Source organism: Ursus americanus, chromosome 14 (assembly GCF_024610735.1).
Source record: "Ursus americanus isolate L20-20 chromosome 14, mUrsAme1.1.p, whole genome shotgun sequence".
Taxonomy (NCBI): domain Eukaryota; kingdom Metazoa; phylum Chordata; class Mammalia; order Carnivora; family Ursidae; genus Ursus; species Ursus americanus.
In genome coordinates this window covers 49,743,678-49,759,513 of record NC_142140.1, presented here as the reverse complement: position 1 = coordinate 49,759,513, position 15,836 = coordinate 49,743,678, and the positions used below count along the sequence as shown (strand labels likewise).

At 38.8% G+C, this 15,836-nt stretch overlaps 1 protein-coding gene and 1 pseudogene across 1 annotated transcript; both read left to right on the top strand.

The window, feature by feature from the left end:
- Positions 1–8,258: 8,258 nt before the first annotated feature.
- Positions 8,259–9,179, top strand: LOC123801775 (olfactory receptor-like protein OLF4). The gene has a single exon (XM_045812010.2). It carries the CDS (start codon positions 8,259–8,261, stop codon positions 9,177–9,179), a length of 921 nt encoding a protein of 306 aa, XP_045667966.2.
- Positions 9,180–13,554: 4,375 nt separating this feature from the next.
- LOC148108976 (olfactory receptor 7A10-like) lies at positions 13,555–14,965 on the top strand (annotated as a pseudogene).
- Positions 14,966–15,836: the final 871 nt, after the last annotated feature.

Sequence of the window (15,836 nt, the reverse complement as noted above, 5' to 3'; positions counted from 1 at the left end):
TCTTTAGATTAAAGAATCTGTTTCTGGTTTGTTTCTCTCTCTTTTTTCCCTTTGCTCATTTTTTTTCTTAAATTCCTCATATGAATGAATTCATATGGTATTTGTCTTTCTCTGACTGACTTATTTCACTTAGCATTACATTCTGTAGCTCCATCCATGTCATTGCATATGGGAAGATTTCATTCTTTTTTATGGCTGAGTAGAATTCCATAGTACGTATGATTACACTACACCTTCTTTAACCATTCATCTATTAACGGATTCTTGGGCTCCTTTCATAGTTTAGCTACTGTAAGTAATGCTGATGTAAACACAGAGGAGCATGCAATCCTTTGAATTAGTGTTTTTGTATTTTTGGGGTGATTATCCAGTAGTGTGATTACTGGATCATAGGGTAGTAGTATTTTTAACTTTTAGGAACCTCCACACTGTTTTCCACAGTGGTTGCACTACTTTGCTTTCCCACCAAGAGTGCAAGAGAGTTTCTTTTTCACCAAATCATCACCAACAGTTGTTGTTTCTTTTTTTTCCAGTATCTTTTTAAAAAAGTTTTTATTATGGAAATGTTGAATCACTCTATTGTAACTAATATTACCTGTTTGCTAACTAACTGGAATTTAAATGAAAGCATTGTGCTTTTAAAATTGAGTTGTTTGGGTCTTTTGCTATTGAATTTTTATACAGCTACATATTTTGGATGTTAATCTGTCATCAAATATGTGGTTTGCTAATTTTTCTTTGTGGGTTGCCTTTCCACTTAGGAATAGTGCCCTTCAATGCACAAATAGTTTGATTTTGCTGGAGTAATTTTTTCTCTGGTTGTCTGTGTCCTTGGTATCATATCCAGGAAATCTTGGTCAAATCCAGTATCATAAAGATGTACCTCTGTGTTTTCTTCTGTGTACTTACAGTGTTAATTCTTGTGGTTAGATCTGTGATCCATTTGGAGTCATGTTTGTAGATGGTGGACAGAAAGGTCACCTTCACGTTTTTGCAGATGGATATCTTGGTTTCCCATTACTATTTCTTGGAATGGCTGTCCAGTTACCATTGAACTGTCCTGGCACTATCAGAAATCATTCAATTCTGTATATGAAAGTTTATTTCTGGGCTTCCTCCTATTCCAGTGATTTATATTTCTGTTTGTGGTGTTGTTGAAAACCGATCATTTTAATATCATGATGTGGTAACTCTGAAAATCATATTCCCTACCCCCAGGATTTTTTAAATGAAAATACGTTCTTATATTAGCTTCAGGTGTACAACATAACTATCCAACAATTGTGTACATTGTTCCGTGCTCATGGAGGTAAGTATACTCTTAATCCCCTTTAGCTACCTCACCCATCCCCTCACGCACCTCCGCTTTGACAAACACCAAATTGTTCTCTGTATTTGAGTCTGATTTTTATTTTTTAGTCTTTTCCCCTTGTTTGTTCATTTGTTTTGTTTCTTAAATTCCATACATGATTAAAATAATAAATGGTATTTGCCTTTTTCAGACTGACTTATTGCACTCAACACTACACCCTCTAGCTCCAACCATGTTGCAAACTTATAAAATATTTTACATTATTCTTTTGAGCTTTAAAAATGTCCATTTATCCTCTACTCTTCCAGCTACACTTTTTTGGTTTTCTTTGACTATTATAGTAGCAAGAGTCTATGTCCAACATTGTCCCAGGATGACTTTTCCACAGGGAGAGTTTGATCCTGGACATCCAGTCGTGAAGTCTGCACTGACACTCCACAATTTTCATAAACACGTGTCAGTGGGTACCCAAAATATAAGCATCTCTACTACCTGAATGCTGTCTTACTGCTCAGGGTCATGTTTCAGTTGTCATACTTGGCCCCTGATTATTGGTCAGCAAGTATGAAGTATAGGAAATATCTTGACTGTGTCTTACAGTCTAACTGCCACACTGATACCCCCTCTTGGAGTGCTCTCACCCTATTCCCTGACATCAAGACTCAGGATAATTATGAGCTTATTTGTGACGCCTTCACTCATCTCCCCTGGAAGAGTTGATTACGGTGGTGTTCTCTTCATCAGGTGTCAGTGTCACTTCAGGTTGATTCATTCATTTATTGTTCTATCTCTTGCCCTGTTTTAACTGTGAGCCATGTCTTATACTTTTCTTTATCCCCAGGATGTATCTTAGTGCCTACTGTATCACCCCTGTTGCATAAGTGTTTGCAAGATGCCCAAAGAAGCAAATGGTTGAGTTAAACAGACATTGTGTACAATGAAGGAGAAAGAGGGGCAGAACAGAAGAACCACTGTGGGGGCTGAGGGATCCATGATCATGAGCCAACAGAAGAGGGTCCAGATGGGAAAAAGAAGAGATTTAGGGCACACAGAAGCTCTCTTCCAAATCAAGAATTGCATAATTATTGCAGGGGTACTCTGGCTTATTAGTGAGACCCTCTACAGAGAGAGGACCTGCTTGTGAGATCAAAGAGTTTAATGGGATGAGACAATCATGGAATGTCCAGGCTGTGTCCTAATACTAACACTGGGACTAGTTTGCATTCTGTGTTTTTGTCCAGCTCCAGAGCACCAAGTCTCTCAAGGGGAAGTGAGACAAAAGAATATTTCATTAATGAGTCTCATGGGAATTCAACCTCTATAGCCACAGAAATTGAAAATGTCTCTGCTGCAGCCACTGACTTCATCTCTTCTAATCTCAGGTGATACAAACGCATAACTCTGTCTTCCAGAGCCTTCGTGAGTGTGGTCATGCCTCTTCCTTTCCTGGGGGCATAACATTCAACCTCATCAATCATCCATGGGAGCAACTGGGTCAGTGATCTCACACTGTTCTGTGATAACATCTGGGTGAGTCACAAGTGCTGGGGACATGTGTTATGGTGGAGGGACCCCCTTTCTTGGTGATTATTGTTGGGTATTGACAAGAACAATAAGTTAAGGAGAGTTTAATAAAACCAAGTCTTGCCCATTAAGGCTTTGATTCTGGAGGGAAACTCTGGATAAACTAAACCATCTTTTCCTGATCTGTCTCCTCCAGTGTAATGCTTAATCATGGAGACTTCATTCCTCGACAGTCTTTCCTCTGTTTCATTGCTTGTTCTTTCATTCTCGAGAGTAAATGTTTATCATTATTCAGCCATTTGTTATTGTAGTCCTTCAACAAACATTTTTCAGTATTTTTATTTATTTATTTATTTATTTATTTATTTATTTATTTATTTATTTATTTTTTATAATTTTTTTATTTTACGTTAGTCACCATACAGTACATCCCTAGTTTTTGATGTAAAGTTCCATGATTCATTACTTGCATATAACACCCAGTGCTCCATGCAATATGTGCCCTCCTTAATACCCATCACTGGCCTATCCCAATCCCCCACCCCCCTCCCCTCTGAAGCCCTCAGTTTGTTTCCCAGAGTCCATAGTATCTCATGGTTTAAAAAAAAAGTTTTTTTTTTTTTCAAAATGTTGACTCTTACATGGGAGTTAGTGAAAGCTCCACAGACAAGCTTATAATGGAACTGAGCCTTGAAGGAGGTGTTGGAGTCCTTCCAGGGGCACAATGGGTGTGATCAGTCCAGGAAGAAATAGCAGAGGAGGAAATTTAGAGGTTAATTAAACTAGAGGTTGTGCTGCAGGGATTAGAAACACTTCTTACTGATGTGACCAACCATCAGTAGCAGGACATGCAAAATGGGCAGATAGGAGACAGGTCTGGTAGGAAATAGTATGTTAAGAACGAATCAAGCATTTTGGCTGCAGGATTGAAATTTAATTCTGAAATTAGTGAAGCATAAGTGTAGTTTTTAAAGGTCAGGGGATAGCTGTGCACAGGTCTGCTCTACTGAAACGTGACCCAGGTTAATGTGAGGAACAAACTATTGTTGTGTTCAGAGTGTGAGAGAGGCATTGAGGGATAGAAATATTGCCATGAGTGTGAGATGGGAGGCAAGTGATGGGTCTCTGAGGGGTGGACATCGTGGACACAAAAATTCAGATGATTGTTTTTCATTCATTATTCCATTTTTTCTAGCAACTATAGCAGACATCTTCTCTTCATCATTTGTATGAGTTAATTAATACTACACACAATGCCAGACATATCATAGTCATCATTTTCTTGAAATCTTTCAAAAACTATGAATTTTGTATCACTCTTTTATTTGTGGATGGCAAGTGTCACTGACAGCAGTGATACCGCTTACACAGAGCATATAATGGAGACTAAGATATGCTCAGAGTTCAGTGTTTCCAAATATTTTGCATTTCATTAATGATTTTAAGCTTTAGTTAACTTTCGTGTTTGAAGAGTTGTACATTTATCACAAAAAATTTGCTGCGATAGTTCAGAGAGTTCTCACAAGGTCCCTTCCCAGTTTCTGCTCTTATGACTAGATTGTATCTCTTATACATGTTACGTGTAAGCCTCATATCTGCTGAGCTTCCACACGCAGTGACTTTTTTCAGGCTTCCTCTGTTCTTGAAGTAATTGCTAGTTTTGAGGAGTACTGGTTGTGTGTTTTCTAAAATTATCTTCTTTTGGACTTGCCTTCTTGTTCTTTTCTTCCTGAGTAGACTAGGACTATGGGTGTTGGACAAGAAGACCAGAGAGATAAACAGCCATGTTCATCTCATGAGACCAAGGGTACACACTATGAACATGACTGACCCTCAGTGTTGATATTGATGTCCTCACTGGCATGGGGTTTGTCAGATTTCTTCATTGTGGATACTTTTCCCCCTTCTTTCCAAATTGTACTCTTGTAAGGACTTTCTTTCTTTCTTTCTTTCTTTCTTTCTTTCTTTCTTTCTTTCTTTCTTTCTTTCTTTCTTTCTTTTTTTCTTTCTTTCTTTCTTTTTCTTTCTTTCTTCTTTCTTTCTTTCTTTCTTTCTTTCTTTCTTTTTCTTCTTTCTTGTTGGTTTGTTTTTTTGTTTGTTTGCTTGTTTATTTATGTTAGTCACTATACAGTACATCATTTGTTTTGATGTAGTGTTCCATGATTCATTGTTTGCATAGGGACTTTTCTAAGTGTAACCCCATTCCTAAGTAGTGGGAGTTGTCCCCTACTCCTTGAGAGTAGAATATCTATGTATATAGTTGGTACTGTTCTGCCCTCTAGTGTGTGTCTTCTCTATTTTTTTCACTTATTTACATCGGTGTACTCTCCTTGATATTGATTATATAGTCTGTGTCGTAACCCAGTACTACTTCATGTTGTTACTCAAATTGTTTCATATTTGGCAATCAGTGATTCCTGCAAGGAGTCCTGTTTCATTTTATTGGATCATGGGATCAGCACCAAGATCTCGGTGCCAGGTGCACTTGCTGCTACCAGGGTCTCTAGATCCCCTCAACTGACCTGGCAAGGAAACATATGAGTGTATGCTCTGTGTATATGCAGACACCTACACATCTATCTATATGTACCTCTCTGTATCTGTGTTAGGCTAAAGCAAGTTCATACTGATGGCTCCAGCTCTCATTTACTGCCGCATGGATCATTCTAGCCTCTCCACCTTGCTTACGTGTAAACTCCCACACCAAATGACCCACCATTTACTCTCCGTTTCCTTATATGTTCAATTTCAGTTCACACGTGTAGAGCATCAGCATTGTTAACAGTACTCTCCTGGGTACACCTGTATCAACGACAGTGGAGTCCTTTGCACTTTCATCTCCACTTTTACAGACTCCACTCAGTTCCCAGATCACATGTTTCTGCCTTTTTTGCCCACCTGCTTCATTGAGTTTTTTTCACACAATTGTAATATAGTTAGCCAATTTTTTTTTTCACATGGAGCATTCCATTCTGGGATACCCTCCGTCCTCTGAGTGTTTTGTGTGTATTGACTGGTATTTGTAACGTTGTTGAATCTGTTTATTAGTCTAACAGTTTTTCATGTTTTTAATGATGTGTTAGTTTTAAAATAAGATCACCTTTTTTTTGTGAAGAGAAATATATTACCTCTTCCTTTCTACTTTTGATGGCTCTCCTTTCCTTTCTTTTCCTTTCACTCCTCCTCCTCTTCCTCCTCCTCCTCCTTCTCCTCCTCCTCTTTTTCCTCCTCCTCCGTCTCCTCCTCTTCCTCTTCCTTCTTCTTTCTCTTCACCGGTTAATTGCTCTGTCTGGAATTTGGATGCTGTGTGTAAAGAAAGCAGGCATTCTTGTCTTGTTCTTATCTTAGGGTTGCTTTCAGCCTTTCCCTATTAAGAATAATGTTAGAGGTGGGTTTTCATATATGACCTATCATGTTGAGGAAGTTTCTTTCTGTTCTTAGTTTTTTTTGATGTTGCTATTATGAAAGAATGCAGAATTTTGTCAATTTTTTTTTCTGCATCCGTTGAGATAATCCTGCCTTTTATCCTTCATTCTGTTAATGTGGTGTATTACAGGGAGGGGTTTTCATAAGTTAAACCATCCTTGCCTTCCAGGAATGAATCCCACTGTCATGATGCATAATTCTTTTGTACTGCATGAACAAAATGCTGCTATATTCAGTTGTAATATTTAGTCAGAGATGCCCATGGCATGTTGATCTGTACTTTTCTTTTCTTGCGATGTCTTTATTTGGCTTTGGTGTAAGTGCAATTCTGCCCTTTTGGAAGAAAGCAGGAAGTGTTTGCCTTTGAAAGTTTTTGGAAGAGTTTGAGAAAGATTGATGTTCATCCTTCTAATTCTGTGTGGATCATGTGATCTTTAGTCATGATTCCTCCAGTGGGATGCCTACAGTAGAAAATGCAATTCTCCTAGTAGAAAGAACTCTGTGACTCACAGTATCTCCTGTGCTCTGCTTACCTTCTTTTCTTTTCTTTTTCTTTCTTTCTTTTCTTTCTTTTTTTTGTCTTCTGCTTTCTAATACAGTTGTGCTTGAGCTACAAGAGTACACAGTGCTACAATAATGGACAACTCTCTGTCTTTCTCCCTCTCTGCACTGTGTGTGTGTGTGTGTGTGTGTGTATGTGTGTGTGTGTGTGTGTGTGTGTGTGTAGGGAATAGAGAAGTTATCATTACAGTGCACACAGGTTGAACATTTATAGCAAGCTGCAGCTGTTTTGGGGAATAAAAAATGCAGAATGTAGACCAGCTAGAGACTGAGAGTAAAGAGAGAGAGAGAGAGAAAGAGAAAGAATTATAGAGGAATGAATTTTGTTCATTTGTATATATTACATAAAATTTGTGCCATTGTAGAAATCATATATAATGTATACATATAAAAATGACAATGAATGACAGTGTCCGTTGCCTCAGAATGTTTCCAAAGAAGCAGGAGGCTTTGATCTCCTCTCTTCTTCTCCTACATCCAACACCTGTTCCTGTTGTGTTACCCACTCTGCTCACAGCTTTCTCTTTGATGTTGCCCTGTGGCTTTGGGTGAGCTTCTGTCTAAGGCTGTTTGCACAGGCTATTTCTCTGCCTTATTTTTTTTTTCTCAAAATTATCTGCATGGTTCATGAATCCACCGCCCTCAGCTTTCTTGCTCAAAATCCCCTTATCAGAGAGGATAAAATGGAAAGTTTTCTCTTCACTTTAGGACTAACTTGTCTTGCATTATTTTACTTATTAGTGATAATCACCATTTGTTACATAATTCGCTCATCCGTTAATACTTGATTCCTCCCTCTAACACACATATCTTAGTCTCAATCTTATTAAGGTCAAACGCACATCACTACTTTACAATGGTTTCAACAATGCTTGCCACAAAATAATTGGTTAAAATATTTGTTAAGTGAACAAAAAACGTCTCAGGAAATTTATAAAGGGCAACATTGTTTTGGGTAATCTTTCAATTCAGGACTAGTACTGTAATTATTTTCAGCATCATGGAAAACATGGAGCTTTTGAGATCCTTGAAATTTTCAGCTAATTATTCTAGATTGATAGGTAATGTGTGAGAATTAATGAATGAAGAAATTTGAAAGCACAAATTTCACCACACAAATCTCAGCATTTCTTTTTATCTCTCTCTCTCATCTATTGATTTGAGAGAGAGAGAGAGAGAGAGAGAACTCACAAGCAGGGGGAGGAGCAGAGGGGGAGGAAGAGATTATGAAGTAGACTCTGCTCCCAGCATAGAGTCCAATGTGGGGCTTGAACTCACCTCCAGGAGATCATGACCTGAGCTGAAACCAAGAGTTGGTTGTTCAACTAACTGAGCCACCCAGGCACCCCAACCACAGCATTTCTTTTAACTTTGGGCTCACTGCTTGTGACTTTCCTATGCTCTTGTCTCTGTTCCAGCTGTTTTCAGCAGTTACATGGAACAAAGAAATCAAACTCCTGTTTCAGAATTTATCCTCCTGGGACTTTCAGAGGAGGGAGAACTGCAGCCACTGCTCCTTTGGCTGTTCCTGTCCATGTACCTGGTTGCCTTCAGTGGGAACCTGCTCATCGTCCTAGCCATTGTTATGGACCCCCGCCTCCACACCCCCATGTACTTCTTCCTGGCCAACCTGTCCTTTGTAGACATCTGTTTCACCTCCACCACTGTCCCCAAGATGCTGTGGAACATCCAGACTCAGAGCAAAGTGATCACCTATACAGGCTGCCTCAGTCAGATGTATTTTTTCATGCTCTTTGCGGGATTAGACAACTTTCTCTTGACAGTGATGGCCTATGACCGGTTTGTGGCCATCTGTCACCCCCTGCACTACACAGTCATCATGAACCCCAAGTTCTGCTGCATCCTGCTTCTGGTGTGCTGGGTTTTGAGTGTTCTGGACTCTCTATTACAAGACTTAATGGTTTTGCAATTGTCTTTCTGTACACAGATAGAAATCCCTCACTTTTTCTGTGAACTTAATCAGGTGATCCAACTTGCTTGTTCTGACACCTTCTTCAATAACCTGGCAATTTATCTTGTGAGTGGATTTCTGGGGGTTCTTCCACTCACTAGCATCCTTTTCTCTTATTCTAGAATTGTAACCTCCGTTTTCAAAATTTCATCTTCTGGGGGCAAGTATAAAGCATTCTCCACGTGTGGGTCTCACCTCTTGGTTGTCTCCTTATTCTATGGTACAGGCTTTGGTGTGTATCTTAGTTCTGCTCCTTCACAAAATTCCAGGACAGCTGCCATCGCTTCAGTGACATACACAGTGGTCACACCCATGCTGAACCCCTTCATCTATGGTCTGAGGAACAGAGACATAAAATTGGCCTTAAGAAAGCTCTTTAGCTGAGAAGCATTCTCCACATATAAGGATCCTTTGCTTCAAGATGAAGAAGTGTGCAATAGGGCTCAAAACCCTGGAAGACCTAGATCATGATTTTTGTATCAGTTCATAGAAATAAAATCTGCAGTTTATCTTCCTACAGTGTTCAGTCTTTTTAATTTTTTCATACATAACAAGCAGCTATGTCTTTTTTTTTTTAGTTTGAAGTTTTTATTTAAATTCCAGTTAGTTAACAGATGGTGTAATATTAGGGTCAGGAATAGAATTCAGTGATTCATCACTTACATACAACACCCAGTGCTCATCACAGCAAGTTCCCTCCTCATTCCCCATCATCCATTTAGCCCATCCATCCACCTACCTCCCCTCCAGTTCTCCATTTTTAAGAGTCTGTTTTATATAGGTAGACTGGTGATGGGTAGTAAGGAGGGCACGTATTGCATGGTGCCCTGGGTGTTATACGCAACTAATGAATCATCAAACTTTACATCAGAAACCAGGGATGTACTGTATGGTGACTAACATAATATAATAAAAAAATTAAAATATAGTCTATTTCTTAAAATTTTTAAAAAATATTTATTTATTTCAGAAAGAGATAGAGTTAGCATGAATGAGTGTGGCAGAGGGAGAGGAAGAGAAAATCTCATGCAAACTCTGGGCTGAGCATGGAGCCCAATGCAAGCTCAATATCATTACCCTGAGATCACAACCTGAGCTGACACCAAGAATTGGACACTTAACTGACTGTGCCACCCAGGCATTTGCATTTTTTTTAAAAAAATTTTTGATATTGCATAAATTTCCAGTGGTAGATAAGTAATACAGGAAATTGGATACTTATAATGTTTGGAAGAGCCAGAGGAATATATGGGATGCTTCCTCCATCAGATGAAAGTAGCTATCCCTTAGAGTACCTGCTTTGGGAGAAAATCCATTTAACATAGCAGAGGTTATATAGCAGTTTCTAGGGGTGTCTGTCAATCTACTCCAGAAAGAGATCATTGCTTAACTGGAACCCTGTGTGATGAAGTTTACAATAATCCACATTCACTATGAAATACCCAATTTTCAATTGCACAGTTCAAAACATAAATTAAGTGTGTAGGTAATAGAAATTACAACTCCTGATTTTTCAGGCACTGATGGTGTCCTTTTCAGTGCTTTTTCCAGGGATGCTTTATACTTTTCTTTTAGTGTTTAGGTAGGCAGCAACACTGCCTGGTGATTTCCCTCAGCACCTCTTGTCATAATAGTCCTTTCATGGTCACAAAAGCGATATGGATATTGTACCTATTTCCAGCTAAGTCTTTGTAATGATGCATCTCAGAAATTAGGCAGTAATAGAAGAGTAAATGTATGGACCTCACCTGTGCTTTATGAGACAGAGTAAGATGAATGTCTCCTCATCGCCTGACCCCAGAAGCTTCCACTTGGATTTGTAGGCTATAATGGTAACTTCCTATTACCAGGTTCACACTTTTCTGGGTAAAAGTCCACAGATCATTTGAACACTAGTGTTCAGATAAATGTTTAAGGATCACTCTCAAAAGGAAACACAAAGGAAGAAAGGAAAGAAAGAAGATAGGAAGAAAATAAGATAAAGGGAATAAAGCAGAGCACTTGTAGCATAGTATAGTTACTCTCATCTTCCCCAATTTCTTTTTTTTAAAGTTTTATTTATTTATGAGACACAGAGAGAGAGAGAGAGAGAGAGAGAGAGAGAGAGAAATGGGGGGGAGAGGGGCAGAGGTACAGGGAGAGAAAATCTTAAGCAGTCTCTGTGCCAATCTCACAATCCTGAGATCATGACCTGACCAAAATCAAGAGTTCATTGCTTAACTGACTGCCCCATCCAGGGACCCCTCATCTTGCCCAATTCCAAGCTACCAATTTCAGTTCAGACCTCAGTCCTCACGCGTCATCATAAGCTCCCTAGCACCATCACCTCAGAGTCTTTGCGTTGTTTTTGGAGGAAAACTTAATGCAATTGCTACCATTTTAGAGTCTTCACTCAAGAGAGGCTGGTTCTATCAATCTAAGATTTGGGGCTGTGAAATTATGACCCTTCATTGTGGTGACTCAGGTCAGGCTTTTCTTCATGAGAATTAGAAGGCTTTTAATTTTTTTTTATTGTTTTGGTTACTCAGATTGAATGGGTCTTTCGTCAGCTGCCCACCATTTTTGTTTCATGGAGACACCACGAGGAATTTGCTATTTGAGAAATCCCTGTGGCTCTCACAATTTAGATGAGAATGATGAACTCTTACATGAACTATGAACACCATATCTCAGATGGTGTGGACTGCTGACATAGCCTCTGACAGTTCAGGATGGGTGACCTCAGGACAAATCCATTTCAATTTGAGCATGTCCATGGAAACCATGTCCTTACAGGGTTGTATGACTCTGTAGATCTTGTCGAGGAAGACACTACAGGCTCACCAGGTTATTTCTCAAAGACCTTACGTTAAATTTTATGTCCTCTGAACCTTTATTTTGGGTATACTTTGGGGATGAGGTATTGAATCACACAAGATAAACCATTACAATGCCCTTGTCTCCTGAACTGTGGATTTCTTCTTCTATATCATATGAGGCAATTTATGGCACTGAAATTCTCTTAGCATATGGTAACCTTTTTCATTCCTTTTTTGTCATGTTAAGATATATATTAAATATATTATTTTAAAATTTTGAAATATTCAGTTATGTGGCATTAAGGACTTCTCCCTATTGCACAACCACCACCTCTATTCATCTACAGAACTTTCTCATTATCTCAAACTGAGCCTTTGTTCCCATGAAATACAAACTCCCCATTGCCCCTCTGCCCAGCCCCTGGTTCCCGCCATCCTACTTTCTCTCTCTAAAACAGAGTACTCTAGGTACCTCATAGAGATGTAATAGTAAAATATTTGTCTTTTTGTGTCTGGCTTCTTTCACTTAGTTTAATGTTGGCGAGGTTCAGAGTTCCATTCATTTTACAGGCCAAATGATGTTCCACCATAGGTGTTCACCACACTTTGTTCATCTGTGATTTTGTTGATGGACGTTGGGGTTGTCTCCACATTTTGGCTACTGTAAATAAAACCTTATGAAAATCAGTGTACAATTATCTGTTCTAGTCACTACTACAAATTCGTTGGGGCATATAAGTAGACGTATACTGACAAGTGAAACTACTGGATCATATGATAATTATCTGTTTCAGTTTTTGAGGAACTGGCACACTGTTTCCTGCAGCTGCTGTGTCACTTATTCTCATCAGTGAAGTGCCACAGGGTTCCAGTTTCCCCACATCCTTTCCAAATCTTATTTTCTGTCTTGGCTTTGAAAATAGCCATTGTAGTGTGTGTGAAGTGGTGTCACATTATGGTTTGGTTTGCATTTCCTTAATGATCAGTGATGTTGGGTATCTTTCATGTGTTAACTAGCCATTTCTATGTCTTCTTTGGAAAGTGGCCATCAGTGTGATCTCTGTAGTTAAGAGACTGTTTCTAGTTTGTCTCTGTCTCTTTTTTTCCTTTGCACATGTTTATTTTCTTATTCCACATATGAGTGAAATCATATGGTATTTGTCTTTGTCTGACTGACTTACTTTGCTTAACATAATACCTTCCAGTTCCATCCATGTGTTTGCAAATGGCAAGATTTCATTCTTTTTGATGGCTGAGTAATATTCCATTATATATGTATACCACATCTTCTTAATCATTCATCTGTCAATGGACGTCCAGGCCCTTTCCATAGTTTGGCTATTGTGGACATTGTTGCTATAAATATTGGGATGCATGTGACCTTTTGTATCACTATATTTGTATCCTTTAGACAAATACCTAGTAGTGCAATTTCTGTGTTGTAGGGTACTTCTATTTTTAACTTTTCGAAGAAACTCCATACTGTTTTCCAGAGTGGCTGCACCAGTTTGCATTCCCACTAACAGTGCAAGAGGGTTCCCCTTTCTCCTCATGCTCACCAACATCTGTTGTTTCCTGAGTTGTTAATTTTAGCTATTCTTACTGGTATGAGGAGTATCTCATTGTGGTTTTGATTTGTATTTATGAGTGATGATTAGGAGTGATGTGAGCATTTTTTCATGTGTCTGTTAGCCATTTGTGTATCTTCTTTCCAAGAAATACCTATTCATGTCTTCTGCCCATTTCTTGACTGAATTCATTATTTTGGATGTTGAATTTGAATAGTTCTTATAGATTTTGGGATACTAGCCTTAATTGATAAATCATTTGCAAATATCTTCTCCCATTCTGTAGGTTGCCTTTTAGTTTTGTGGACTGTTTCTTTTGCTGTGAAAAAGCTTTTTATCCTGATGAAATTCCAATAGTTCATTTTTGCTGCTTTTGTTTACCTTGCTTCGGAGATGTGTCTATCAAGAAGTTTCTGTGGCCGAGGTAAACAGGTTGCTGCCTGTGTTCTCCTCTAGGATTCTTCTTTTTTTTTTTTTTAACTGACGAGTGCTTGCCTTTCTTCTTTTCTTTTCTTTCTTTCTTTCTTTCTTTATTTAATTTATTTTATTTTTAAAAATATTTTTTATTAAATTATGTTAGTCACCATACAGTACATCCCTGGTTTTTGATGTAAAGTTTGATGATTCGTTAGTTGCGTATAACACCCAGTGCACCATGCAATATGTGCCCTCCTTACTACCCATCGCCAGTCTATTCCATTCCCCGACCCCCTCCCCTCTGAAGCCCTCAGTTTGTTTCTCAGAGTCCATAGTCTCTCATGCTTCATTCCCCCTTCTGATTACCCCCCTTTCTTTATCCCTTTCTTCTCCTACCGATCTTCCTAGTTCTTATGTTCCATAGATGAGAGAAACCATATGATAATTGTCTTTCTCTGCTTGACTTATTTCACTTAGCATTATCTCCTCCAGTGCCATCCATGTTGCAGCAAATGTTGAGAAATCGTTCTTTTTGATAACCGAATAATATTCCATTGTATATATGGACCACAACTTCATCCATCTTGAGTTTATTTTTGTGTATGGTGTAAAACGTGGTCCAGTTTCATTCTTCTGCCAGTGGCTGTCCTGTCTTCCCAACACCATTTGTTGAAGAAACTGTCTTTTTCCCATTGGGTATTCTTTCCTGCTTTGTTGAAAATTAGTTGACCATAGAGTTGAGGGTCCATTTCTGGGTTTATTCCTAGGTATCTTATGGTTTTTGCTTTTTGCAGGATTAGACAACTTTCTCTTAACAGTGATGGACTATGACTGGTTTGCAGCCATCTGTCACCCACTGCACCACATGGGTATCATGAATCTCAATTTCTGGGGCATCCTGCTTCTGGCATGTGGTTATTGAGCATTATGGAGGCTTTATTACAGGGCCCAATGATTTTGAAACTGTCTTTTTGCACAGAGTTGGAAATCCCTAGCTTTTTCTGTGAACTTAATCAGGTGGTCCCCCTTGCCTGTTCTGACACCTTCCTCAGTGACCTTGTGACCTTTTGCAACTGGTCTTCTGGGTTTTACTTCTCTCACTGGTATCCTTTTCTTTTACTCTGGAATTATAACCTACATTTTGAGAATTTCATCATCTGGAGGGAATCATAGAGCATTTTCCACGTGTGGGTCTCACCTCTCTGTTGTCTCCTTGTTCTATGGTACAGGCCTTGGAGTGTATCTTAGTTCTACTGTTACTCAAAACTCCAGGGCAAGTATCATAGTCTCAGTGATATACATGGTGGTCATGCCCATGCCGAACCCTTCTACCTACAGTCTAAAAAACAAGGACATAAAGTATGCCCTTAAAAAACTCTTTAGCTGAGAAGCATTCTATACACGTATCCTATTTCAGGATAAGAGAGTTGATCACTAGAAGCAGGGCTCAAAAGTTTTGAAGAACTAAATCACAATACTTTTATTGGTTTGTGGAAAGATATCTGCATTTATCTTATTAACATGGTCCATTCTCTTGGTTTTCCATACATTGTAAACAGCTGTTTCTTCCCTATTTCCTTAGAATTGCTTTGGTTTCCCTGATTGTATCCTGTAGGGTCAGCATAGAAGCAAAACTCAATGTATGAAATTTTGCAGTAAAATATTTAATATAAGAAATTGGGAGCTTATCACATTACAGGAAAAGGCAAAGGAATGATGGTATGTCTTTGCTTCTGCCAGAAGAAAGCACCTGCTCCGGAGATGATCTGCTTTTGGAAAAAAAGTAATTTGTTACACCAACGTCTGTGTAGCAAGTGTGAAGGTTTACATTAACTACTCTAGGGAAAGGTCATATGTGGACCTGGAACAAACATGCAATTAACTCTGTAATAATTCACATTTATTCTTCAAGATCTGATTTTCTTCAACACAGTTGAAAACAGAAGTTAAGTGAAGATAAAAATAGAAAGTACAATCCCTGACCCTTCAATTACTTGGTCACTGATCTATGGGATTCCCCTAGACAGGCACTATTGTTTTCTTCCAATGTCTTTGTAGGCAGGACCACTCTCACAGCACAGTCCTTGTCAGTTCATGTCATAATGGCCCTCACTGGCAGATCACAAAAGCAAAGTGGGTGTTCTCTCTGGCCAACTTTGTCATTTCTAAATATGCATCTCAAAAATTGGCTATGAAAAACAGAATAAACCTGTGGGCTTGCCATAGTCTTTGTGGGGCAGAAAAAGTGAGCTCCTTTA